At 46.3% G+C, this 27385-nt stretch overlaps 2 protein-coding genes across 11 annotated transcripts in view; one reads left to right on the plus strand and one right to left on the minus strand.

The window, feature by feature from the left end:
- Positions 1-20824, minus strand: part of SEC31A (SEC31 homolog A, COPII component) — a 45822-nt gene extending 24998 nt beyond the window's left edge. For 4 of the 7 annotated variants that reach the window (XM_075500834.1, XM_075500831.1, XM_075500829.1 and 1 more), the window contains exons 1-15: positions 20598-20823; positions 20056-20278; positions 19328-19410; positions 18673-18796; positions 15443-15641; positions 14086-14181; positions 11990-12130; positions 10503-10645; positions 9434-9533; positions 7995-8156; positions 7650-7802; positions 5948-6181; positions 5279-5353; positions 2788-2838; positions 1889-1966 (exon numbers count right to left, since the gene is read on the minus strand). In XM_075500834.1, coding sequence (XP_075356949.1) covers positions 1889-1966; positions 2788-2838; positions 5279-5353; positions 5948-6181; positions 7650-7802; positions 7995-8156; positions 9434-9533; positions 10503-10645; positions 11990-12130; positions 14086-14181; positions 15443-15641; positions 18673-18796; positions 19328-19410; positions 20056-20278; positions 20598-20694 — 1959 coding nt within the window. In that variant the 5' untranslated portion in view covers positions 20695-20823. Of the gene's footprint in view, positions 1-1888; positions 1967-2787; positions 2839-5278; positions 5354-5947; positions 6182-7649; positions 7803-7994; positions 8157-9433; positions 9534-10502; positions 10646-11989; positions 12131-14085; positions 14182-15442; positions 15642-18672; positions 18797-19327; positions 19411-20034; positions 20279-20597 lie in introns of those variants that run through there. The other 3 variants (XM_075500828.1, XM_075500827.1, XM_075500832.1) reach the window with 2 other exon arrangements.
- THAP9 (THAP domain containing 9) lies at positions 20730-26782 on the plus strand. Of its 4 annotated transcripts, none has more exons than XM_075500837.1 (5): positions 20730-21273; positions 21384-21589; positions 21671-21937; positions 22746-22896; positions 24434-26782. In XM_075500837.1, the coding sequence occupies exons 1-5, from the start codon at positions 21128-21130 to the stop codon at positions 26394-26396; spliced, it is 2733 nt and encodes a 910-aa protein (XP_075356952.1). In that variant the 5' UTR covers positions 20730-21127; the 3' UTR covers positions 26397-26782. The 4 variants fall into 4 exon arrangements, with proteins under 4 accessions (XP_075356952.1, XP_075356950.1, XP_075356951.1 ...); XM_075500835.1 differs by having other exon boundaries at positions 21384-21579; positions 21671-21965; positions 22743-22896; XM_075500836.1 differs by having other exon boundaries at positions 21384-21579; positions 21671-21965.
- The last annotated feature ends 603 nt before the right edge of the window (positions 26783-27385 follow it).

Genomic DNA, 27385 nt, shown 5'->3' on the forward strand with positions numbered 1-27385 from the left:
TGCTCCACTTAGACTTCTAGCTCATCCTTGAAACACTCTGCACTAGGCGTACACCCTAGTTTAATTAAGCAAAACACAAGAACACATGCTTAATTTTCAACACAGAAGTCCAGCATGGTCCACACAGACTTAAGTGCTTTGCACTCAGTACAGAAGTGCTCAGTGGACAGAGGCTGCTTTTTTATAAAGCTCCCCCAGGAATTAAGATATAAGATTTCCTGCAAGCACTTGGATTTTAGGATTTCAAACAAAACATTTCAATAATAAAAAAATAATACCAAGAGGGAAATCTCTCTCCACCATCAATTTTCACAGCACAGCCTAAGAAGAGTGCAGAAATTGTCCCACAAACTACCTCCTCTGTCATAAGCCAGTGCACTAGTACATACAGTGGGAGTTCCAAGAGTCTGCTGAGAACACCCCGCTTATATGCTGAGCAGTGGAATTGTACTTCAGAGGATTAAGAACAAGTACACAGTCGACCAAGAACAGGCATTTGAGATGGGGAGGTAAGTCTGAAACAAGCTTTATGTTTGGCTCATGAAAGGAGGCAGCGTCTGGGAAGTTACTCTGCTGTCAGATAACGCATGATATGTGTTTGGTATCAGTTGAGAGCGTGTTGTGACAATCACAGAAATAATGTGCCCATCCGGTTACTTTATGTATGTGACAGCACTCCCCAGTGCATCATCAGTGGCTTCAGGCCAATCTCACAAATATTCACCACTCATGCTGGTAGGCTAAATTCATGTTTGGCTGTGAATTCTCTCCTAGGAGAGACAATTATTATGAGATATCTAACGTCTTCATGATTACATACAGCAAAATCCTTACGCAGTCAGATACATGTGTCTGCCACTATATTGTCTAATGAATTAACAAGCAACCAAGTGCCTAACCTAAGGAAAACACTCTGTTTTGGTGTCCTTAACAGGCTGTTATATGGAGTCAACAATTGCGCCACTCCAACATACGTGAGCCATAAATCACTCTCCTCATTTTCACAGGCAACTGCAGACAGGCACCAAGCACAGGTTTGAGCACAGGTAGTTTTGGGCTAACAGCTCAAATTCTAACCCAAAAGGGAGACTGAGGGAATGGGGGAGAATGAAGCTGGCCTGTTCACACCGCGATACTGGTATTTTCAGTGCTATTAACCTCACGTGGCAGAGGGTGGGTCCTTAGTTCTAATTATAGACCTGTTCCCATATTTAAAACACAGGGCTGAAAACAATGCTGCTCGAATGGACAGAAATGAACAAAAGCTGTAGGATCCCAAAGGCAGAAGTGGTGGAGCACAGACTGCCTGTGATAAACCTGGCTGAACTGTTGCAACAGACATCCATAAGGCAGCTAGCTGTTCAAGTGCAAAGGGGATGGATGGCACTGATGTCTGTGGGAGCAATGCAGAGAACAAACATTCCCCCTCTCCTCCAGTACCACAGTTGCATCTCTGTGAAGGGTTACACCTAGAAACAGGGCAGTAATAAGCTGACAGCTTGATAATAATCAACCAGAGGGAGTGAAGAAAGGAATGAGGAAGGGGGGGAAGGAATGCATTAGAGCTGTGGCAACAGATCATTTAGTATGTGTTAGGGAAATGTCAGAGTGAAAATTATGGCAGAAGTGCTTGAGTCTGGTGCCAACTGGACCGTTACAAAACAAGCTCCTTGTTCTTTGCCACAAAAATCCAGTCACATGATGTCTGAGGCTGATGAAAAAATCTCAAGCAACTTAACAACAGCCCACATTTTACTCACTCTAAATAATTTCTTGTATTTCCAAATATCCTCAGGACTAGAAAAAGCCAACAAAATAAAATGCTCTTAATAGTAACAAAGTAAATACACAGGAGGTTGACAGGGTTAGTCTAGAAGGCAACAGATACCTCTCCCAAGAACTGCTCCTCTGTAGTCTGGCCTTCACCCTCCTCATTGGGCTCAGATTCATCAGATTCTGCAGGAGCCTTCAGCAGAGAGAAGATGCCATAAAAAAAAAAAAGCCAGCAAAAGAGGAAGAACTACGTTGCACTGCAGAGTATAGCCACCTTCCCACCAACAATAGCCAGAACCAGACTGCAAATCACAGAAATGCATTTGCAATATACACTTGAGTATGACAAACATGGTAGAAGCCCTCCGTTTCCTCGCTCTTTGTCATTACACAGTACCTTGTGCTGTTTGCATCTTAGCTGCCTGGAAACATGCAGCAGACCTTTTCTTTCCCATTAGACAACTACAGATGACATCCAAAATGCCTACAGCACAAAAGCAATGCAGTCCTCCCGTGTAGACTCAGGCCATTGCAATTACAACAGGCAAGCCTGAACTGTATTTATCACTCTTGCAGGGAAGTGTTATGGGACAACACTCTCAGTCCTGCTTTTTTTAAAGCCTGGGGAAGGTGCTGCTCTTGAAACCAGCTGCCAGGCAGCAAGGCTCTGCCCTACCTCACAGGCAGCACAAAGTGCGACAGTGGGCAAGACACAGGCAGCAAAAAGGAAAGGTGGAGGGACATCACTGAGACCCTGAACTAAAACCTGTGACTGAGAGACCTTTGCTGAGAAGTGGCGGGGGGAAGGGGGGAGCGGGGCATCTGAGTGGAAAAAAGTGCTTGTTTTTTTAAATAAGTACCTTAAACCTACTGAATTGTAGGAACTTGTCATATGCTGGGTTATTTGTGACTTACTTTGGGACAGCTACCAAGTGGAAAGAAAAATTATTCTTACTTTGCACATTACCATGGCATTATCAAACTGAACACAGAGCTGTACACGTGTTTGCTTACCCCTCCCAAGTCACCATCTGCAAGACCGTCTTTATTCAGAGCGGATGTAATCTAGAAAACAACCAAGATTCAAGTAAGTGCCCTTTTATTTTAGAGAGGCAGACCTCTCACTGATCTCTCAGATTGCAGAACTGGCACATGTAGCTAATATGTTGCTTGCAGAACAGTTAACATGAAACTAAAGCCATTTCCTTCCTCAGCCTGTCGATGGATACTGCTAAGCCCCCTGGCGTCCCAAGCTCTGGTAGAAACAACAGCTGCTCTATGCCTTTAAACCTTTAATTGTTAAGTTAAGGGCCTCAAACCTCACTAGAGCTGCTGGAAATCACAGTAATAAAAATAGTATCAGAGCATGCAGGACAAAGCCCTCTGCCTGATCTGGTTAGGGAAAATGAAGCAGTGACAATCCTTGTGGAGCAGGAAGCTGTGGTTTCAAGCACAGCAGGCATATGGCTGTAGGCTAGGATTTTCCAAGGTACAGAAGAGTTAAAATGCCCAGCTTTTACTGCTTTGCAAAGCACATCATCACTCCAGATTCAATTAGGGACCTCAAAAATGCCAGTTTAATGTATAGTTTAGTGTCTGTGATAGTCTATAGAGTATAGAGTTAGTGTATAGTTTAACGTATACGCAGAAAATATATTAGTTTGGCATCTGGGAGCCTGGGTTTCCTAATGCTGCTAATGTTATCTACTGCTTTTAGTATTGCAGGCTTTATCTTACCCTTGGAGGCTGGTTTTCACAAAAAGCTGAGCTCAAATTGCTGGAGATAGTTTTCTTTCTTTTTTAATCATTCGTTTACAATAGAAAGGAAAAATCCAGGGCTTGCCTTGCATATGAGAATCACAGGTTTTAAGAAGATAAAAACAAAACACTATGTTCTTAACAGCCTATTCCAAGAAGCTGAAATCTGTGACCCCTTTTTTTTTTTTTCTTTCCTTACCCTACCAGTAACATGAAAAACAAGTTGTGATTTAGCAAGTTTATCATCTGGGTATCACAAATTTTCAGACAAGCTGTCCTGTATTGTTTCCTGACACTAAAAATCATGGATTCAACTTCAACATGGAATGCTTTGTTGAGAACAGCTACATGAAAACATGGCCTTGCAGCTCCCCTCATCTGTTCCTCAAATACTGAAATAATGGGGTAGGCCCAGCATTTCAGCCCACTCAATTCAGCTACACCCATTTTCCCAGCTTCTCCCCATGCACAGGGCAATATCAAACCCAGAGCAACAATGGCAGTGGGCTCCAGTCTGCATGAGGCCGCTCTGCAGGACCACTACTAAATTTCAATTGGATTTCCTAACTGACATCTGCTTTTCAAAAACAGGATTTCCCTTGCTGTGCTTGCCTTCGACTCATGCAACAAAAATTTAGAAGCTGAGGACAGACTGTTAGCAAAAACATGATTTTTTCTGTAATCATAATAAGTTTTCCCTGGACACCACTTAATTAGTAACCATAATGACATTTTTATGGAGCCATGCTTTGAAAATAAAACATTAGTTTGATACAATGAAAATGAGTCAAACATTCAAATCCACTGAATCAGAACTGAAGAAATACTAGACAGTTCCTGGGTACAGCAAACGCACATCAGGTATCTCCCTGTAACACTGAGATAAGAAACTTCTTCCCACTTGGAAGAAAGCTCTATACTTAAGATGTGCAAGTTGCTTCCCAGTAATCCAAATTTTGCCTTTCCAAATGTAACCAGGTTTGATCTTTGTTTTCTTTTTCTTTGTAAAAGCAAATGGTGTCCCACACAAAAAGGACTATTCTAGGTTTTTCAAGGTAGTTAATGAAACCCTGAAGACTTACATGTTCTTCAACCAGAAAGCCTAAAATCAGATCACATTCCATGATTCCTACAGAAGGATGTCACATAACAAAGTTACATGAGTAGCCTGAACCAACAAGTATCAAAGCTTCTTGATGGGTGATAATTTCAGACCTACATTGGACAGTCAGATACAGACACGCCTCTAAAGTCTGTTGCCTGCTTTGAAATTTTCATTGAACTTCCATATTGCAAGAAGATGATATAGCTAATAAAAAACCCAACAAAGCAAACTGCTTGCTGTAAGAATTCTGAAGTTACTCATGAATTGTTTATCTAGACAATATTTAAAGAGCAGAGGAAGATTTCTAGTGTCCTTTGGAACAAAGGAATTCCTTAAATAACAAAACTATTCAAGTCAGCCATGTTTAAAAAGAGGCTCTGGCACCATGGGTAACAGTTGTATTATAGCTATTAGGAGAGCTGCAGCACTGACAAATACTATCTGCTGGGAAACAGACTGAAAATAATGTTGTATAAAAATGTTTATTGTATACAATTGGTGTCTACTGGTAATTGCTCTTCCAGGCACCAGGTAAATGAGTACTTCAACCATACATGGCATTGTCAACATTTTAGGCTGTACTCTGTGGATACATCCATCAGTAAAGCATTTAACACAAGCACAGCTTCCAGGAACATTTACCTTCTTCCTCAGATCATCTTTCCTGTATCCCAAGAGCTCAAGGTATTTAACACGTGAATCTTCTTCAAAGTTCACCTTAAAAAAACAGAAGTTAAAGAATATATTGCAATTCACAGTTTTTCATTTTCTCCCTCACTGGTTTTTTACTTGACTGGCAGAAATTATCCAGTGAGAGCTAGTGACTGTGAAGACAGAGTGCAATAAACAGAACTGAAAAGGTCTTCACTGACTTGGGCACCCGAGCAGGTAGGCAAGGCTTCAATCTGGTTATTGTAGGTGAACAATCTGCTTATCTGCTTCACTTAGAAACCTCTAAATGTTCATAGTGAAAAGCACATCTAAAGCGGTCCCAAAGCTTTATACCTTCTCACCAGCTCCTTGTACAAAGATGTACTGATGGGGGATGTCAAAAAACACAGGATACCTTCTCCCAAGCCTTAGTTTCTGCCATGATTTCTCATGAACCCTGCAAACACCCCTGGCCCTGAGGACCCTCTCTCTTCTGGTGCACCACCTCCAACAACAGGGCTTATGGGCACTATTCCCACAGCCTACACTTTTGGTTCCCAGCATCTCTTCTGCTAAAACACCATAATGTGCAGAAGGAACCATTTCTGCACTGACTTTCCAAGTCAGTGGGGAGCTCCTGAACTGCTGTTATCCTGTTACCTTTAAGAAGGCCCACATGTTTTTCTCGAAGTCAGCCTGGGCCATGTCAATTTTCTTCTGGCAGTAGCTGACAAAGCCTTCGGACTGCACAGCCTCCTGCAGCTGGTTCGAGCGGGCCAGGAACTCCTTCTCTGTAACAACCTGGCTCACGTAGACATGGTGACGCTGCTGCTGCTCCATGCCTGGCTGCTGCTGAGACTTGGTATTCTCAAATGTAACCAGCTTGCCTCCAAACTGGAATTGAGGGACACGTGCAGTATGTAAACAATACGAGTATACGCTGGAGTGTATATGAAAAAGTATGTGCATACACATATGTATGCACATGATTTTATATAGTGTATATAAGCTTATCATCCAATAAACAAACATTCCTGACATCAACTCATTGATTTTTTTTCTTCCACCACCCCATATTTCTATGCATGTAAGGAGCTTGCTAGATAAGTGGATACACATTTAGTAAGATTTATGAGCACAGTTACTCCTGTGCCTGTTTTTTCTCAGGCAAAAGATTGACTAGAAACTGAGAACTGGAGCTGTGGGTCTGTACAGTGCCCAGCATAAATGGAGTATCTCATGATATTGTAATGTAATTACCAAAGAAACCTATGCATCATTAAGTAAATGCTCAAGCATGACATCTGCCCTGCTCTTGGGAGGCTGTTTAACAGTTAAAAGCCCACTGAGAGAAGGGCAGTAAGTTGTGTCAACATTTAGAGAGAAGTAAAATAAACAGAAGAAAAAAATTAGAAGGTGTTTATAATATTATTTCATTCTATAGCTCAAAAGTTCATTTACACAGGCCAGTTCAATAAATGACAAAGTCAGTATTACAAAAAGCAAAAAGCCTAGCCAAGAAAAATACTGACAGCTGGCTCCTGGAAAACCAGGATTAATTAAGGGAATTAACACCATTATAAAATGACACATCAGTCAGTGGCTAGGCAACATCACTTCGCTTTGATGGGAGACAATTGCATTTAATTTGTGCGTCACATCATGAATAAGCAGACATAGGATGCTGAAAACTGAACAGCATTTTGGCAAGGAAATCAATTTCAAGTGGACAGGCTAAAATCTTCAGGAGATCCCTAAGAAATGGCCTGTGGGTCTAGAAAATAAGCCAGAGGTGGAACCAAAGAGCAGATGACTCTGCTCTCACAAAAAACAGGGCCTTGCCACCCTCTCACCTGGCTCCTCTGCAAATCAACCAGCCACGGAGGAGCCTAGATGTGTGCTGCTACAGCGACTCCTGCTACCTTGATCAGAGCTAACCTGAATATTCTCCACCACACTGACTCACATAATAGCTTCAAACTGCACTCAAGTCTCAGATACTTGCCCAGTTTGGTCCCGTTCCCCCCTCCCAATGTATACTTGTTTACTCCAAAGCAAGCACTGCACATAAATAAAAGCAAAGCCCTAATCCTCAAACAGAAAGAAACAAGTGCCTGTTGACAACACACCTCCTCCTTGTCTCTTTTTCCCAAGCATTTTTGTCATGCTTTTGCTGGCTTGCTGTCCCAAGCGCCCAGTCTGGAAGCTGCTGCAAGCATCTCCCACCATGATGACAAACAGGGGAAGTTTTCCCAAGGTGGAGCACAACACTGAACTCCCCTCTTCCTAAAGTGTTTTGCAGGTGCCACCACTGTATCACTCCCTGCCTGGCCAACCATGCCCAGCCTCGTCTCCTGCTTACCGAGAATGATGCTCCCACGGGTCGCCGGATCCATTTGGGTGGTTTCTTTAGGGGCAAAATGACACTCTGTGGGGTGGTCTGCTGGGGAAGCTGCAGGGGCGGGAGGGGCTGTCCCGTACCAAATGGATCGAGGTTCCCAAAAGACGATGAAAGCTCCGATAAGAAAAGGGGAAAAAACCCGCAAAAGTGACATATCTCCAATAAACTAAACATAAGCATTTATTTGCACTGGATTGGTACTCCTGCAAGCAGGGCTGCAGACAGCCACTGAAGACCTCCCATGAGCCCATGATTTCCCCCCCCCACTCTTTCTGTCCATATTCTTAGCTGAACATTTCTCAATACCTGGTCAACTTGCTTCTGCCTCAAGCCATCCATGCTGCCTCCCATGATGGAGTAAATGCTGATCCGCCCGTCGAATGAAGCTGCAGACAAGACAGCATGATTCCTAGGACACCACTGGATATCAAAGCACCACTGTGTGTTTGTGGGCAACTCATACAGCACCTGGGCAGCAAAAACAAGTCCAACAAATCAGGGATTTTATGAAGCACCACAACCAACAGCAACAATTCTCCTGCCTGCCCCGAGACTGGTCTGCTCTTCTTGCTCCCCAGCAGCCTCCACATCAGTGTACACACCAATAGTGGGCAAACCCTGACAATCGCCAAACAGGAGATTATCACACACCACTGCTTAATTTCCTTCTCCTTCCACTAAATCTTCTGTTTAATCCACACAGGACAAACTATGCAGGCGGTGTATTGTCTGTGCTGTCCCACTGCAAGCTGTGAGCTGCTGCTGATATTCATGCTAGCTCATTCAGAGCTAATCTGGGTATCTCTACACACTACATGGAGACATGTCCAGGCTCCAAAGTAAGTCTGTTTTCGCAGGAAAATTGGAAAAGTTAAAACCTGCACTCTGGGCAGAGAGCCTTCTCCTGCCCTGGAACAGACAAGCCCACCACTGCAGCAGACATTTAACCATAAACTAGGAGAAACTCAAAGAGCAAAATGCTAACTGCCTCACTGTCTCCCAGGAAACTGTTTTTTATTTTTAATAAAAACATGTAGTACTATTCATCCACATGTAAAGCCTTCCTAACAGCACAGGATCCAGCTCAGATAACTCATTTACCACCCCACAGCTTTTGCACTTTTGGGCCAATGTCTGAATTTTAGAAACACTTCTCACTCTGTCATCCAGGATTATTACCCACTGCAGGCAAGGAGCCCTCCAGCGTGCCTGAAGTCCTTGTGATCTGGGGCAAACACTCAAGTTGTCTGAAAAAAGGATGTCCACCCCTTTGAAAGGTATCCCCAGGCCCAAAAGGCCGGGGTGGGAACACATTCAAGTGGCTCTCACTGATCTGCCACTATTGTAGTAACCTACAAAATCCCTCTGGTCTGCATAAAAGTTCTTACAGAAGGAAAAAGGCAATTCCAACAGTAATCCAGCCACATCAGGCCCAAATCAAAAGAGTAGGAAGCAAATAGTTTAAGTGGGGCCATTTCTAATCCTTATAACAAGCAGGGACCTTACTACTTAGCAGGAGAGAAGCAGTAAGGACACATGTGTAATATTAGCAATACTAGGAAGGAATCCTGCACCACCAGAACAAGCTCAGAAGGCACGTATACCAAATGCAAGTACACGGGATAGGGAAAAACATCCCATAGAAGCACCATTCCTAGCAAGGCAAGCACACCTACACCTGCTTTACATACGCCACTGTGCCACCTCTGAACAGAGATTTTTTTTAAGTGGTGTGTGTACAATACCTCGCCCGTGTTAGGGTTGGAGCAGAGAATTTTAGCATCCTTCCCACAGCTAAGCAGCAGCTCCGAATCTGCCATACTCCAAGCAATGGCCAATATACCCCTGCATGAAAAGTCACAACCAAAAAAGTTTAATGCAAACACAAAATGGTGACAAATAAAGCATATTTATAAGTTGAGTTTCTACATTAGCTGAGCATTCCACCTCAAAATGCCCTCCCCACTCCTTCCCCTTACAAGAGGAGAAATTTTTCAATGTTATCAGCACTTTATTTATTGAAATAGGTGCTTTCTATTTTCTCCATGAAGAGTTATAAAGGTGCAGCCATTGTATCTGAAAATTAAATGCATCAGTCACACAGGAGAACCTGGACACTAATATAACAAAACGGTTTGTTTGCCTGCAGTATCATTAACATATAGTGTGCAAACCTGTAGATAAGGTCAGCGACTACAAAGTTTGTCAGCTTCTTTTTATTAGCAGGAGATTCAAGTCAGCAGAACCACTGGCAGCAGTTTTGGTAGAAGCTGCAACACACACTTATACCTGTTCTCTGTCCTTAAATCAAGCACTGGTTTTGGGCAATAAGGAAAGTTTCACTAACAACTGAGGAGGGACAAGAATTTAACAAAAATCTTTCCTTGTACCCAAACTTAAGGCATTTAGGAGACTGAGGGGCAGAGAGACTGCATGTCCACATGTGAGGATGTGCCCAGGTGCACCTTCAGTCCATTATTCAGGCAAAAATCAACTACTACTAACTCTTTGCACATCAGCTCCCCTCTTCTCGAAAAGCATAGAAACAAACTGGCAACTTCAGTGTTTGAGCAGAATGGTTTTTTTTAATTTTGGGGCCTGTTCCCTTCAAACCAGCAGGCCCCCAAAAGGCAAGCCTTTCAGGATACGTGGTTGGTCAGCAAGCCAGCATATAACAATGCCTGCTGCTGGAATCACCACCTCCAAGTAAGTGAGCCTTCACAGGGAACTGAGCAAGAACTGACATGCACAAACTGGTACGCATTCACCAACAGTGCAAACACCATGGAGCAGCAGGCTACATAAGACTCATACCTTGTATGGCTTTCTAGAACACGAAGTGGTGAGGAGGCAAATCTTAGATCCCACATCTGAATCACAGGCAACCTGTCATCCTCAGAGGCCAAAACCATCTGGGTAGCAACATCAGGGTGCCACGCCAGGCCTGAGCAGTGCATCTGAGGGACAACATTGCACCACAGCATAAAATAACTAAGCAGCACTAAAGGACAAGAGACAACTAGCCTAAATATGTCTACATGCATGGTAAAACACCATTGTGATGGAATTTGCAGCTGTGTTTCTGCACATTATTTCTGACTGCATTCAGATTGGGATAGTCTCCTTGTTTCTGTGAGTGAGGAGACTTTAAGTTAGTTACCCAAGGTCCTCTCAAAGAGATGACTTTGTGCTGTCTTGTTCACAATCCTATGTTTTAATGTAAGAAAACTGTAAAGCCCTCTGTACAAACCTTTTTCTCTAATATTTTTATTAATATTTTATTAAAAGCCATCATTAGGCAGAGGTTATTGTCATATGAACATTGTATCACTAGACTACAGTCACATGATGAAGACAACCGTCACATGAAGACAACCTACTGTGCTGCTGTTATGTTAGGCAACAAATACATAAAACTGAAAGGTACATAGTTTATCAGAGTAAGAGCCAGTGACCAAGCAGCTACTTCAGGAGCACCCATTTGTAAATTTCATTTTGAACTCTTGCTACATTTTCAAAGTTTGTTATAGCGATATTCCATTTAAAATATACAGAATTGTACAAATATGTCACTCTGCACAAGTTCAACAGGCTCTTTTTTACATTTACGCTGCCTGAGGAGCAGGTGTGGTGGTTGTAACTATACCAGGCAGTGTCCCCTGTAACCCACTCAATGCCAACACTTCTCTGTGGCGCTCTCCACCACAGACCTTGCCCTCTCCAAGCTCAGCTGCAGCCTGCTCCCATTTCCACATCCAGACCAGCAGAAGCACAGGCCCCAGCTCCATCAGTCACCAGCGTCCTGCAAGGGCTCAGCTCTTGTGCTCGTCCCACCTGTGATGCCAAGGAGGAAGCCCTCTCTACCTGAGCACTAAGTCATGATGTCACCTGCTCTGCAAAACTAATGTGCTCACCCAGAGCACATCAGCTGCAACCTCATCTCTCCAGCACACAAAACATGTCATTTCTCACTAGATGAATAAAAATCTTTCTGTGGTAGCCCCAAACAGATCAGTAATGGCTTTCTCCAAACTAACTTATCACTCCAATAGGAAATGTGAGTGCCTTGCCTTGCTTCAATCTGCATCTGCTGATTTTAATTTAAAATGCTGACAATCCCTCTGCATATACATAGCCTTTTAAGAGAAAGCATTAGATATTTAGCATGTTGTATAAAACTGGGCCAGACACCAGTATCTTTATGTCACTTAAGAAGGGGTGCTACAACCTGTCCCCACATGCCAAGAGGCACCCCACACCTCTCCACAAGCACCCATGCAGCCACATGAGAGCTAACTCACCCGGTTATTATGGTCACTGACTTTGATGATAGGTTCGTTCTTCCTGAGATCCCACACAGTAGCTCGGCCACTAGGGCTGGCAGATGCCAGGATGTGCTGGACTTGCCTGTTCCATGCAATGCAGCTGATGTCCTCGAGAGGCTGTTGCACGCAGAGAACAGCCTGTCACAACCTTTCCAAACTGAAGACTCAAAACCTGTTATTTTCAGGACTTGCTGAATGACAAATCTGCAAGGAGACTCATCCCAGGTACTGCATGTGTTCTGGTGTCCTATGTACACATGCTGTAGGGTAGAACGCCTGAAAACCCTGATTTATAAGCTGCTAGTATTTCTCCAACATCTGCATTTTCTGCTTTACAATATGATACATTAGTCACTTAAAGAAGACTAAGCACAACTGTCTTCAAGAACAGAAAATTACTCCATGAAAGTATATCCAGGTATATGAACTGCCCTTTTGCCTTGGATTATTAGATTTTGACTTACAAAAAAAGTTTGCTTGGAGGAATTCTGTGGGGTTTTTTAAATCGCCCCCCCGCAAGTGCTTATTCTTAGTCCGAGAATTAAAAGCAATGTTAACCCAGTCCTTGTCACACTATTATTTCCAGCTGTCATTAAGCATATGGACTAAAAAATTTCCCAGCCTAAAAAATTACTATTAGACATAAAAAATCCTATACAGGGATCTTTCACTAGGGTGAGTGTCCTCCAAAATGCCCACATGATAATGACTCAGACTAAACAAAGTATCCAAACCCACAGAGTTTAAACTAAAAATCTTTAAAATGAAGATTACTTCTCATCACACTTCCTCACCTTGTTGTCTCCAAATTATCATGCAGTAATAAACGCGTTTTCCAGTAACCACAAACTTCTTGTGCAATTTTGTAACAGCTATGGAAACATACATGCATTGAAACAACTTCCTCCCATTCTTCTATCTCCTTCACAAGGCACAAATTACAAAAGGCTATTGTTTTTCTCCATAGATGATCTTTAAGAGACACAGTCTAAACACTGACGCTTAAGCATGGCAATTAAACATTCCCTGAAACCCGTGAAGGTAACTGCCAAACCTACTGCCTTATCTTCTGACTTCTCAGTAGCTGCTTTTTGTCTTCCTCCTATTTTCCTCAATCTGTACCTTCACAATCTTCAGATTCATGCATGCAGCGAAACAAGCAGAGGAAGACTAGAAGATGTGTAATGGTTATGGATATTTAAAAAGTGTAACCTGAGAGACTCAGCTTGTTATTACTTGTTGCTTGATAAAATGCAGCGTTTCTTGAAGGCTAAGGGGATACTTCAGTTCTCCCTGGCAAATACAATTTAAAAAAAAATAAAATCCCACCACATGAAGACATGAATCAACTGCCTGTGCAGCCAGCCAAAACTGCAGGTCTGTTGTGGATAAACATGACTGCACATCCAGGGTTGCTGCATAGGAAGCAGAGCAAACGACTCATCGCATGTACCTGTGCATGCTTGCACTTACAGGCATAGCCAGGAAAGCACACTCCAGGGGCTAGAAAAGTAGCAGCATCCAGTCACCCTTGTATGGAGCTGGACAAAAAAAAAATCACGGCTAGACACAAACTGTGGCAAAATAGTCCTGTCACAACTGACTTCCTTCCAAAAGTGTTCACTGAAAGCTACGTACACTGCTGCTCAGAAAGTACTGTCCTTAAGGACATGGGCTCCTGTTGTATGCTTTGAGTCACAGTCATGTCACAAGGAGAAAAATATCTCAAATCCCACAGTCTAATAAGCATGTTACAAAAAATTAAGTACCAACAGGAGGCCTATTTTTGTTGGCCTTTGGGAAAGCCACTGGAGAACAACATGCAGGAACATATTTTTCTTTATTTTGATACGAAGACATCTGTTCTACCACCCCTTAAAGACTGTATCTAACATTGCCAGAAATGTAGCTCATGGCTAACTAGGATTCACTGCTGCCGAAGTTAGACTTCAAAAGGCTTCCCGCCCCAAGACAGCTTTAAAACTGTAGGTTTCAATGAGTTCTCAACTTAAGTTACACGCATATTTTTCATTAGTCTGCTTTGCAATATTTAACAAATACAAATCTGGTACCTGTGTCTTCACTCCTGGTGTCATTGGTGTGGCAAAATTGTTCAAGTCCCAGATATAGATTTCAGACTCATTAGCACCAGAGGCCACCAGATTAGTCTGTAAGACACATTAATAGATGTTAAGAGTATTTTCAGCATCAGCTTTCACAGACTTAGCTGCTGGGAGGCATCAGGTCCACAGGACTGTGCCAATTTCTCCTATCAGCTCAGGATATAGCCTTTGGCTCACACAGAGCAGCTTAGGGGGAAAAAAAAAGCAGGTTTTTGAGATTGCAAGTAAGATTGATTTAATTAAAAAAATCCATACACTGCACTAGACTGGCATGCCAAGACCAGAATTCCCATTTTGTGGAGTGCTCCTCCACTGCATGGCAAACACCCATGAGGAGGCTGCAGGGGCACAGCCATGGACAGGCGAGTAGAAAGCAGTAATGCTTCTGGGAGGGGGCAGATGAGGAAGCAGTACCGCAGCTATCGCGGCACACAGCACCCTGCCCACAGCGAGTGCAATCATCCAGAGCAATTCTGTTTCTGGGATGTAAAAGTCCAGGCAGGATGACACAAGCCAAGGGCACAAGCACCCTTTGATCATATCCTGCAGCTGGTGATAAGCAAGTCCCGACTTCGTAACAGGCAGAAAGGGAAAGGAAGCAATTCAGAGAGGACACAATGAACACAGGACAGCCTTGCTGAAAGCAAGTGTGCAGGGACAGAAGTGCTATTTAGGAAACTAATTCAACTGAATTCTTGCACAGCTGGTGGGGACAAGGAAAAACCAACCCACTGTACCTAGAAGGAAGTAAACGCTCATTAGTGATGGAGGAAAGCTTCTTGGCTCCGAGAGCTCTTCTTCTAAAGAGGCCACGTCGCCACGTTTGCTATTCCATCTCCTTTTTCCAAGTAACAATACTCAGAGGTCTTGAAGACAGATACTACCCAACCCTCAATACCCAAGATCTGATGTCACCAGAAACATGAGTGAGAGCACGTAAATACTCCCCGTGCGATGAGAACAATATTGGCCCAGTATGCGGGAGCTAAAAAAGGAGACTGGCTAAAAACACTACAGAAGACCACCTCTACTTTACATGTAAGCCAAGCTAAAAAGATGCTCTAAATTGACAACATAAACTGATGAGGGGAAGGAGTAAACCAGACACGTTAAACTCTTTCATTCCCCATCCTGAAATGCCAGTAACAGGAGAGGTTTTTCCTACTAAATACAAACAGACACTCCAACACCAAATTTAGTTCATGCTTTTCAGGGGAGGGGAAAGGGACAGAAACATTTAAGGTTACAAGTTAAGACAGATCACTCATCTATGAGAGCATGTGATGAAGAACAGCAGAAAACCAACCTGGAACATGTTGACATCGAGTGCTCTTACTGGTCCTGTGTGTTTGTCTTTCTGGGCAATTATTACTTCAGCGTCTCCAGCTATGATTCTGGCTGGGTCATACAGAATGACATCTCCGTTTTCACCCCCGGCAATCAGGACTCCGGAGACTCTCTCACCCGAGGTCATGCTGTGTGGCCCCCAGATCAGCTTGTGGTACCTGTAAGACACAGAGATCCCCACAGTCTACAACCATCCACCACCTGCTCCACAGACACTGATGCACCCCATTTTGCTCACCCCAGCTAAAGCCTCCAGACTGCTGCTAACAGACAGAGCAGACACGTCAGAGAAAAGCAATGCCTGCATTTCTCCTTAATGATGAGTCTCTGTACTTACAACCCCTTCTGTCAGAAAGACAATGTGCCCCAATTCTTGCTCATTATCAAGACGCAGGGTCAAGACATGCACAACCAATAACCTGGTAACCAATAACATCTCTTCTCCTGGCTGCAGAATCGGGTAAGTGCTCCCAACTGCATGTGATTTTGAGCTCACCTTTGCAAAACAATAGGAGTAATCAAAGTAAGGACTGTAAGCCCATCCAACCAAAGCCTGCAGGTAAACCTCTGCTATTTGTGAGCAACTCTTCATACAAGAGAGGAAAAAGGTGGAACTAGAAAAATTCCAAATCCTTTTCCGTATCTGTGCTTCTGGATGTGCAAGCATTTAATCTGCTGTACTGGAGGCTCAGCAAGTAGTTTATTCACATCACAGATATGTGTCTCTTGGATGACAATCTATTTTCCAGGCTAAATCAAGAATTAAACATACTTCCAGAAATGAAGTATTTTCACACCACTGTGTCCATCTGCAAATACCCAAATTTCCTTCAATTCAATGAATGTGCTGCATAAGCAAAACAGTAGTCCTGTGTATTCAGCCATGCAAAGAATGAATTTCTTCTACATAAAATGACACAGTTACATATCAGCTCTTAAGCAAGCAGAAAGCAAACCCACATTGACTGGAAGGTGGCAAGGAGTTACTTTAGCATTCACCGTGTTATTATTAATCTCTTTGTTATCTCTGGACAACCTTCAAGTAATTTCTTTAAATCACTCAACTTCAGCATGATAAAATACATACTGCAGAAAGCTAGACAAACAGCATATGCTGGGTGAGAAATACTGTTAACAGCCAAGTGCTCAGTCTCCTAGTGCAGTGTTCAGATTACAGTGGGTGTTCACCAAAGAATGATGCTACAAACGGAAATTGGTCTGTGATATCAGACAGACCCTCTCCCTGAGTATGATTTTTATACTTCTGCACCTAACTATGCAAGGTTACGAGAAATGGAGTGACTGACAGGGTTGTCCGGGCACTAGTATTACACCACCAGCAAGATTCAACAGGACTTAAGATAATCCAAAATGAAGGCAGAAAACTGTGAGGAACAAAAGCCAGAGTTAACTGTGCAATTACTTTCCTCTTGCCCTTTGCTCTTTTCAAGATAAAAGTATGGCTCTATAAAAGCAGTGCAAAACTTTCCTTGGAGGACAATTAACAAAGCTTGTTGCAGGATTTATCTTTTGTGTGTTTAATCACCCGGACATTTTCATTTACTGCAAACCAAAATAAAACCTGACGTATACATTGCTAGCTGGGGCACTTCTTGTTATCTTTAATTAAAAAAAAAAGTCAACCTCCTTTGTAATGCATTTTCTGGGGCAAAGTCAAGTTCTTGTGTTGCTTACGAAGGGAAGTACTTCCAAAGGAGCACTGCATCCTGGCTATAAGGAGTGTTTTTTGAAATTCAGTAAGCAAATGTCACTTGGCAAGCCTTGAAAAGTCTCAGTCATAGTTAAAACAAGGTAGAACAAGGAAATTTTAAAAGATCAAAAACCTCATCCTGCTCTCAGTGGGTCAGTAGGACGTGTTAACATCAGCTTTGCCCACAATGCAGGACATTAAACAGAGACTGTGACTTGTTTCTCACAAGCCCCACATACTAAAATGCAGACAACTGCAGGGCACAGATTGTGAGCAGAGCACAACTGCTCTGCCAGCCCCACAAATCATTACAACAAAACCGACATGGCACAAAGTCAGCAGCCTAACACCTTGTGCTTCCTCCTGCAAAAGCTACCACAACCGTTATTTACCCAAATCAAGAGAGCATCCCTAAGCAGCGTCACAATCTTATTGCGTGCAAACGCATACAACTTCAACCCCTCTCAAGTTGTTTATAGGCAACACTTAACCTCTAGGAACCCAGCAAACTGCATTTGGTCAAGAACTTTATGAAACAGTTATAAGTCCTTCGGTCTTGAAGATACAGCTTTAGAACAGATCATGAAGACTCAAGTCCAATTAATTTCTACTCATGTCAGAGGTGGCAATTGATTCTCTAGAAGCATCAAATTCTCACTTGAACATACTGGCAAAATGTTGTAATTGCCTGCACCTCCAGTCAAGTCATTTCAGGTCACCAGGGGAAAGAGTGGTTATGTTGACACTGTAGCTGGTATGAAAAAGTCACGGATCCAATCTGATGGCAATGAAAATTTTCACCTCCTTCTGTACCCACAGAAACATCCTGCACTTCTATCTATGTTGTTTCAGCTCACCCACAACAAGTGACAGCCACTGGACTACTCACCAGAGAGCCACTACAAGTGCTGCCAAGATGGAAACTGGATGCTCTGATGGTAACAATATTTCTTTGGACAAGCGCATGGTAAGGAACTTAAGAGCTAAGTAGAGTTGTACACTCAGCACTTGGCTTCCCAGCTGCAGGGTGAGGTATGATACTACACACACAACATGACCCAGTTTAGTTATGTTACAGGAGTCTCCCTGAAATACCTAAATGTAAACAGGATGGGGCAATGTGAAAAGTTGCCACTGCATTTTCATAATTTCACATTTCCTTCTGTTTGCTGGAGAATTCCAGAGGCTCCCCAAGATAAATGGTCTGCATACATATTCAAACCTACCAGCCAATGTCAGATTTTTTTAGGTTTATGTCAGAGCATGAGCTGCTTGCAACTCCTTGGAGTCCAAGCTCACTGCCTTCACAATGACACCTCACTGTCCCACAATATCAATGGCACTCATGCACCTTCATCGCTGAACTTCTGCTCCTCTCCTTAACAGCTGCAGGTAAACCTTATGAAGTGGCCTTTCCACATGCACCACGTATAACAGCTCCACAGCCATTACTTTTCCGTTACAACCCCACCGCTTACCTGTGAGAGGACGAGAAGGTGGCACAGGACTTCATATTCAGTGAAGGGTCTGATAAGTCCAACTCAAATATTTCTAGAGAAGCGCTTGTACTGAAGGTTGCATCCAGCTGCTGAGCTGATGTACCTGCAAAGAAGCGTGCTTGGCAGTGAGAAAGCCATGACAGCCAAAGAGCTACTGCAAAAGCAGCACAAGGAGGGGCATAAAAACATCATCCTTGCAAAAAGGACCCTGAGATGAGGTCAGGTTTCTGTTATTTACATGTAGTTCTACATAACTCTCCTCCCCATGGTTCCCCCTTTGGGGGTTTCTTAACCAATATGGACAGGAAAAGCTTTGGGCAAATGCCTCTCTCTCCCTGACGATGCACAGAAAATGATCAAAACTACAAATGAGCAGCAAAGAACAGTGAACTACCAGTTAGGATTGCTGTCACCTTACCCTGGCAGAAAGAAGAGGATGCTTGCTGTCACTTGCAGAATGCAAAGCACGTTTTCAGGTACGGCACAACTGGAGAACTCCACTGAAAGCACCGCACCATATACCTTGCTCCAGCCTTTGGGACACAAAATAACTCCTACAACTTTCAATTAAGACCACTTCATGGCAGCCACATGTAGCCTGAGGCCTGCTAGCACATGCTTCCCAGAAACTCACCTGTGGCCAGGTAAATGGGGTGCTGCTGGGCAGGGCTCCATGCCTGCATGGCAGTACGATCAATTTCCTTCAGTTTCATTTCACTAAAAAGTAAAATCAAGAAAGGTAATGCTTAAATGGAGCACAGGGAGACTGCACTGCCACGGATTCAGCAGCTGCATTAGGACTTGGCAGAAGCAGCCAGGGTCGTTTTCCTAAAGATATCCCACAGACAGACACCTAAGCCATTTCCCTCCAGGGCACAGCCAGGGGGGAGGAATAATACTCCGTTGGCAGAATAATATCGACACGTAGAGGAAACTGATGGTTGCTGAACAGACCATAACACACGAAAACGTGGGCAAAGCTTCAACTGCTCTGAAAAACCCTCTTCTAGCAGCATCAAGGCACACATCAGGCATGCTTCAGCAGCTTTCAGCCTTAACGCACGAAACAAACCCAGCCTCGGGAAAACCCTCACTAGACCCTCGCCGCCAAACACCCTGAGCAGCCAGCCGGATCAGAAAACGAAAAACGGCTTAAAAGCCTCCACCGCCTCATTTTTGGGTCTTATTTCAACACCCTGGGGCTCCCCCCGCCTCGGAAACACCGTGCGCGGCCAGCGGGAGCCGGAGCCCGCTGGCCGCCTCCTCGACCGGCACCTACACGCCGTTTCCGACAAGAACCGAAGGAAAAATGGTGGCAAACGAGCATTTCACCCCCCTCACCTCGGCGTCCCCGGCGCTCACCGTTCCCGGGCCGCTCCAACGTGGCAGCCACTGCACCGCCTCTCGCCCACGGCCGGTTTCCGGGCGCGCCCCGCGCCTTCCGGGCGGCGGAGAGAGGGGCTCCACCTTTCCCTACGCGGGAAGCGAGTGGGGAGGGGTAAGAGGGCGGGGGGAGGGGTGTGTGCAGCCACCTCCTTCTTCGGGGTCTCCTCCGGGTTTCTCGGGACAGGAGCAGCGATCGGCCCTGGGGAAGAGAGACAGGCGTTAGGGGCGGCCGCCCCGCTGAGGTTTAGAGGAACCGGGGGAAAGAGCCTGCAACACGGGGGCTCCGGGGCCGCCTGTCCTCCTCAGCTCAACGGCAGTAATCACGGCATTGTCATGATGTGAACAGCAGTGAGGCTCATCATCGGACAGAGACCAGACCCACGGGGGAATAACACCAACACGCGTGACTTAGCGACCCAGCCGCCGCACCCGGCGACCCGCCGGCTTTCACAGCCCGGGGTGGCGGCTCGTGGCTTGGGGGGTCGTGCCCTTGGCAGGGCACGCGGCCCCTGACCCACCTCTCACGGCAGCCAGAGCACAGCTCCGCTGCCGCCTCCCGCCACCGGATTCAGCGGGAAGATGCTGTGCCCGGGGCGGGCGCTGCCCCGGCCCCATGGCACGACTGCGGCTCCCACCCCTGCGAGGCTGAGTGCCCGCAGACAGCGGCCCCGCCGTCGGGCATAGTTCAGCCGTGCACCGCGCCCCTACTTGCAGCACCAACCACCACGCGGCGGGAAAGACAGCGCTTTCTCCCGGCCCTAGTATATATAGGAACTGGAACCGCTGCTCCCATTGGCTGCGAGGATCACCGTTTGTCATTGGTTGCTTCTTCCTCCACTGCCGCTACCGGTTGGCTTCGTTCTCTTCCCATTCCCACCGTCCGCTTCTCTGCGTACGTCAAACCGAGGCGGAACTGCAGCACTGCCACAAAAAGACCAGCAACGGCCGCCGCGCCCAATGGAGAAGCAGCTTTCAACGGGAAGGCTCGGGGTCATGGCTCTCGAGCCAATAGGCAGGAGAAAGCTGGGAGGGCGGGCGGTGGCGGCCAATGGGCGGGCGCGTTCTCTGCCGGGGGGGCGTGGCGGCGGGCCGTGGCGGTCGCTGCGGGGCAGCCATGACGCGGAGCTGCTCGGCGCTGGGCTGTACCACCCGCGACAACGGGCGGAGCCGGGAGCGCGGCATCTCCTTCCACCAGTGAGTGTAACCATCCCCCGCGGCGGCACCCCGGACCCCGCCCGGGCGGGGCGGGTAGCCCCCGCCCGTCCGCCCTTCCTCGCCTCCCTCTCTTTCTCCGTCTACCGCAGGTTCCCGGTGGACGCCGCGCAGCGCCGTGAGTGGATCCGCGCCGTGAACCGCGTGGACCCGCGGAGCCGCCAGGCCTGGCGGCCCGGCCCCGGGGCCATCCTCTGCTCGCGACACTTCGCCGAGGCCGACTTCGAGCGCTACGGGCTGCGGCGGAAGCTGCGGCGGGGGGCCGTGCCCTCCCGCTTCCCCCACCCAGTGCGTGCGGGTAACGGCCGCGCTCCCGTCTCCCCCCTGAGCCCGGCTACGTTGGTATGCGGTGACCTCCCGTCTCCCTTCCCCGCTCTAGGAATCGCTGGGCGCCGGCCGGAGGAGCGGGCGCCCCATCCCAGCTCTGAAGCAGCCTCTCCCCAGCCCCCCCGCCGGGGTCACTGCCGGGGACCACAACTACAGCCTGAAGGGGCAGCGGGCAGCGGGCGGGGAGGCACGGCTGCCGCTGGAGACCCTGCAGCAGCAGCTCCCTGCGGCCGGGAGATGCTCCTCCGTGCACGGGCCCAGAACGGTGGCGAACATCCTCCGGGAGCTGGCAGAGAAGCAGCAGCTTTCCGAGGAAACCGTGAGTTTGCTGCAGGCCCAGTTTTCAGGTACTGCTGGAGGCGTTTGCTAAGGCAGAGTGCTTCAGGGTCTGTACTCCCTTGCCCCATTTTTATGTATTTGTTTGACTTTATGGTATCGGTAATCCCTGATTGTTAGACTCCCAGGTCCCACGCTATAGCGCAAAGGCTTTGCGATTTGTAGGTCTGGAATGCAACAGCTAATCCTGCAAAGAATTAAAATCTCCCTGAAAAATTCAGTTACTTAAGGCTGGCTACAGTACTCGGGTCAGACCTGTAACCAAAGCTGTTAAATCAAACCGTGCCACCATTCAGCTGACGGATGACTCAAGAATAGAGTATATTTAACTAGGAAAACCTTGTCTTTTGTGCTGTCTAGAAGTGAGCTCTGTTAACATTAATAATATAATCTGAAGAAGCCATTTCAAATTGCAGAGGTAACCATAAGCTAATGGCTTCTCTCCTGTTATGTCAATTTTTAAGCAGCACCCACATGTAAGACACAGTCTTTACTCAACACTGTGGAATGACATTAGATAGGAAAAGAGGGGAAAGACGTGTTGGGGACTTGGCTTCAGACAGTGTGGTAGGGCACACGCTCCCTAGCCACTGCCCGTCCCTAGGAAGAGGTGAGGCATGGTGATAGTATTGCTGAGCTGTACACTTCACACCAGACTTCAGGACTGAGTGGTTTCAGAGGCCGCCCCCTTGCCTTGTATTCTGCAATGTGTTTGTATTATGCATCCCTCTGTTAAGTTATCAGCTATTTACTTGCTTCACTAAAGCTGATCTCTTGTTTTTTTTAAGCAGATTTGCCTTGTGAGTTGCACAGCTGGAGGCAGATGGCAGAATACTCACGAGAAATGAGGCAATTTGCTTGTGTTCTTCACCTCTACCATATTAAGGCCTATGATTATCTACGGAAGATTTTTCCCCTCCCTCATCCTTACAGCCTGACAAAGCAAGTTTTTATTCATTCATTCATTCTGAATGTATTTCCAGGTACTCATGTAGAAATAGGCGTAACAGATCTGTTCTGAAACATTCAGTAGTAGTAGTTTTTCCCTGCTTTGTTTTAGTAACAGAAGCAGAGTGAGAAGCAAATATCAAGAAATATTGATACCCCTCATCTCAGCTCTCTGATATGTGTTCATGCATGTGGGTCACAGCATGAGAATAACACATTCCTCACATTAACAATTTTAGAGTAAGTGTGGAGTTTGCTAAGTATTCCTAGATGAGTATGCGTGTGAAAAAAGCTACATTTTAGGGCCTCAGCTGCTGTAGGGTCTATATGTGTTTTACTATTCACTGGGGAGGAAGGAGGAATATAAAAAAGCAGAGGTGGTTTACCACATTGGCACATGCTGTGATGTGCAGTGTAGACTCATGAGAGGGGAGGGATGAGCCAAATAGTGGAAGGGAAGGCAAATATGGGTAAGGTCATCTAAAAAGAAGCATCAGGAGGCAGGCTTAAGGGAGCACCAGCAGTACTCCACCAACAGCCAAAACAGAGTGAGGAGAGATGGGCAGGAATAAGTGTCAATAAAGGAAGTCAAAACCAATAGGACTATACATGGAAAACTTCGGGACTGTTTTCTGGAAAAGGGAAAAGTCAAGAAGGGAACATGAGAAAGTGAAGGACTGCATAAAGCAGTCAGACTAGAGCTTTGGTTTTTCTGACCTTGCCGCACAAGGACTCTGGGAAGTTAGTGAATCTTGGCAAGCGTCTGTTTCAAAGTTATAGAAGGGAGATATTTCTGTATCACATAACTCAGTTGGCGTAACCCATTGCAAGTAGTTATGTAAGCTCAGAATTTACTACCTGAAGTGCTATCAGACCCATTAACAAGGAGCGAAGTTGTAAGAGCACACAAAACAAAAGCTGAAGAAGCTCTCCCCCTACAGGTTTTGAGTCTCAAACTCCTGTAGTGCAGTTGGAGGATGCCCAACAGATACACACATTGTCCATACCAGCCTATGGGGGCTTCACACAGCTTCCTCCAAAGAATCTGCTCAAACGGGTGCCAGGAGGTAGGGGACACAGAGCGCATTGAGAAGAGTAGCATTCCACATGGGCTGCCGAGGCTTTCACATCTTCCAAACTGGATTAAGGTGTACAGTGTGGAGAAAGCCAGTTGGGAAGAATAGCCTGGCATTGCTGGCCCTGTGCATAGCCTGATTTGCACTTCTGTGTTTAGTTTAATTTTTTTTTTCCTGTTGTCCTGATCTCCTATACATTGGAGAGGCAGGAAGCTGCTTTGTTACTTCCCTCTGTGGTCAGTAATTTTGCTTGGCTTCCCATCACTAGGGTGTGAGAAAAGAAACTCAGACTATGCATTAAGAAAGGCAGGGCTGCTTGCTTTATACTCTCTGCCTTAGCCTGCTCTACAGCTCTTGATGTGGCTGACCATGTCCTAAGTGGTAAAAAGGTGCTGACTGTTGCTTCAGTTTTCTCAGAATCACATCTCCTAATCGCATCCTCCCTTTTTTTCCAGTTGGTTGTCTAATAATGAGGCTGCTGCAGGCTTCAGCAACGACATTTTTCTCCGCCTTCAGGAAAAGGTGGAGAGAGGGGAACAGGCCTACCGCTACTGTGCCCTGATGGTACAAGACATGTCCCTGCAGAAACAGCAGGAGTGGGACCCGCAGACCCAGTGCCTGACAGGCTTTGTTGACTTAGGAGCAGGCATCCTTGATGCTGATGAAGCTCCACTGGCCTCAGAAGCGATAATCCTCATGGCAGTTGGCATCTCAAGTCCCTGGACAGCTCCACTTGGCTACTTCTTCGTGAACAGCACGACCGGCCACTTACTTGCTCAGCTGCTTCGTCAGACCATCAATAAGCTGAACAACACTGGCATCACGGTGCTGGCTGTGACATCAGGTGCCACCGCTCGCGGTGCTGAGACTGCCAGAGCTCTGGGGGTCAGGCTAGATCCTGAAAGGATTCAGTGCACTTTCCAGCATCCACCCGGCTCTGCTCACAGCATCATGTACTACTTCGACATTTGCCATGCACTTCAGCTGATAAGGAATGCTCTGCAGTGCTTCCAGAAGTTAGAGTGGCTCAGTGACACCATGCAGTGGCAGCATGTGGTAGAGCTGGCGGCTTTGCAGGAGCAGAGGGTATTAGAGCCATGCAGTCCCAAGTCAGGCAGGCCTGGGAGTGAGGAGAGTTACCACCTGAAGGTCAACCTTGCTACCCTGTTGTTCAGCGAGGGTGTCGCTGATGCACTGGAACACCTCCAGAAGCTGGGCCTGGCCTCATTCCAGAACTGCAGTGGTACTGCTAAGTTTGTGCGTTTGATGAGCCGTCTGTGCGACGTGTTTCATGGCAGAGGTCCCTATAGAAGGGGACTGAAGGGGCCTTTGCTAGCTGGAAATTACACCAAAATAAGCCACCTCTTTAATGAGGCCAAGAGCTTCTTCGTCACCTTAACGGACTCTATGGGGAGATATGTTATTAAGAGCAAACGCAAACTAGGGTTTCTGAGTTTCTTGCTCAATGCCGAAAGCCTCAAGTGGCTTTACACCAACTATGTGTGTCCAGAAGGCACTCCTTCCCACCACCTCCTTACCTACGCCTTCAGCCTCGATCCACTGGAGCTGTTTCTCAGGGCCCTCCAGCAAGCCTGTGGCAGCAGTGGGAGCCCCACCTGCACTGTGTTCCAGGCTGCTTATCACAAACTGCTGGCCAGCTGCAGCCTGGTGCCAGGCTCACCACACAGCAGTGGCTCAGGCAATACAAGCTCCTTGGACATATCTCTGTCTCGTAGGAGAGATCTGACCCTTGGCAGTGTTCGTGCTCAGTATAACCCAGCTCATGGGAGGAGACTGGCAACAGAGTACCCCTATTGTGCAGGCCTTCTTTTGCGTGGCTCTGCACTGAGTAACGCACTGACAGACCTATCGCTACATGCACAGAGCATCACCTGCACTGCAGGCTTCATTGCCGAGCAATTAGCCTCTGACTTGCAATGCGAGGCTTGTCTTGCTTCCCTCTTTGAGTCAGATGAGAGCCGGCTAAGATGTGGGTCAGTACTCTACATAAAAAAGTTAGGTGGAGTGAGTCTGCCCTCAGCAAGCGTGTACCACATAACAAGCATTTCAGAACAAGTCCTAAACCGTTATGGCAAAGTAGGAGACTGCAAGAAAAACACGAAGCTATGGCATTTGTATCTAGAACAGGAAGTCTTCCAGGAGCTTCTGGGAGAAAGTCCCCTCTTCCCCACACTCACAAACCATTTATTTGATGGGGAGTTGTGTGTCAACAATCACTACACAATCTTAGTAAAGAAAATAACACGATGTTACTTAAACATCAAAACAAACCATGCCAAACACCTGAACTTGAAATACCATTGTGGAAGGCACAGACTGAAGAGACTGAAGAGAAAACATTTGTTTCCATCACCACTGGGTAGCTGTCAGTCAAGCCAAACACACACAGGGTCATGAGTACCCATTGCTGTTCCAAGGATGGCTGTCCCCTGAGGCTCAGTGATGACCAGATCTAGGCAACACATGCAAGGAAGTGATGTGGTATCTTCCCATTATTTGGTTGGCAAAACTGGTGTTATGTGTTAGGCCACTGCAAACCATCTGATCAGAGTTTGGCTGAGCAAAGTAAGGAAGTTCATCTGATCCTGTGTTCCATCTAGCAATCCTGCAAAGCAGCCACATACTTCATGAGACTCGCATGGCAGGTCAGGATGAGCAATGGTTGCTCAAGATGCCTGGGAAAGTGGTAGAGGACACTGCAGAGTGTCCCCTGGAGGTGCTGGGTGGCTTAGTGCTGCGAGTGCTCTTGCCAGGAGAAAACTGATACATCTTCTACACAGTGGGGGGGGTGGGGTGGGGTGCGTGGGGGGTGTGGTGGTGGCAGGGGGGGGATCATGTGTGCAGGCAATTTGATTATCACCAAAGCAGATCTGCTTTAAAAGGAGCTGCAGGCAAGAAAGCTTGCAGAGCTTTTACTTAAAAAGGAAAATAAAGACATGAAAAGAAGATGGCACTTGAGTTGTACACAAGCTCAAATCTCCACTCATGCATGTCTCGAACAGCTAAACAAGCTGTTTAAGTCTAGATGCCCAGGAGGGGGGGGACTACAGTATCAAACTGCACCCCTAAAGCCCCATGTTTTACTAAGCAGAGAGGCTCTTGCCCATGAAGGTGAGACAGCAGCGCTGAGGCTGTGACCAGGCTGTTTTGCCCAGCAGCACCCAGGGGCACTGACACCCTCCTCTCTGGGCAGGAGCCCCAGGCACCAGCAGATACGTGTGCTGCAGCAGGGCAAGTGTTTCAGATCCCATTACATGCCCCCATCCTCCCAGAGCTGGCATGTGTCCTGCAGCCCAGGGCACGAGGCAGTCTCCTTTTCAGATGTTGTTTCCACTGATAACTTGAATCACAGATTTGATGCCACTAAGGCTTCTTCAGTCAGTTCA

The sequence above is a fragment of the Mycteria americana genome, chromosome 4 (genome assembly GCF_035582795.1).
Source record: "Mycteria americana isolate JAX WOST 10 ecotype Jacksonville Zoo and Gardens chromosome 4, USCA_MyAme_1.0, whole genome shotgun sequence".
Classification (NCBI taxonomy): domain Eukaryota; kingdom Metazoa; phylum Chordata; class Aves; order Ciconiiformes; family Ciconiidae; genus Mycteria; species Mycteria americana.

Excerpts from the sequence above, each read along its gene's own strand:
- THAP9 (XM_075500835.1), top strand. The coding sequence starts at position 21,128 with ATGGGCGGGCGCGTTCTCTGCCGGGGGGGCGTGGCGGCGGGCCGTGGC. Across the intron at positions 21,580-21,670 it reads CCTCCCGCTTCCCCCACCCA|GAATCGCTGGGCGCCGGCCG; the intron begins GTGCGTGCGGGT and ends TCCCCGCTCTAG. Across the intron at positions 21,966-22,742 it reads GCTGCAGGCCCAGTTTTCAG|CAGATTTGCCTTGTGAGTTG; the intron begins GTACTGCTGGAG and ends GTTTTTTTTAAG.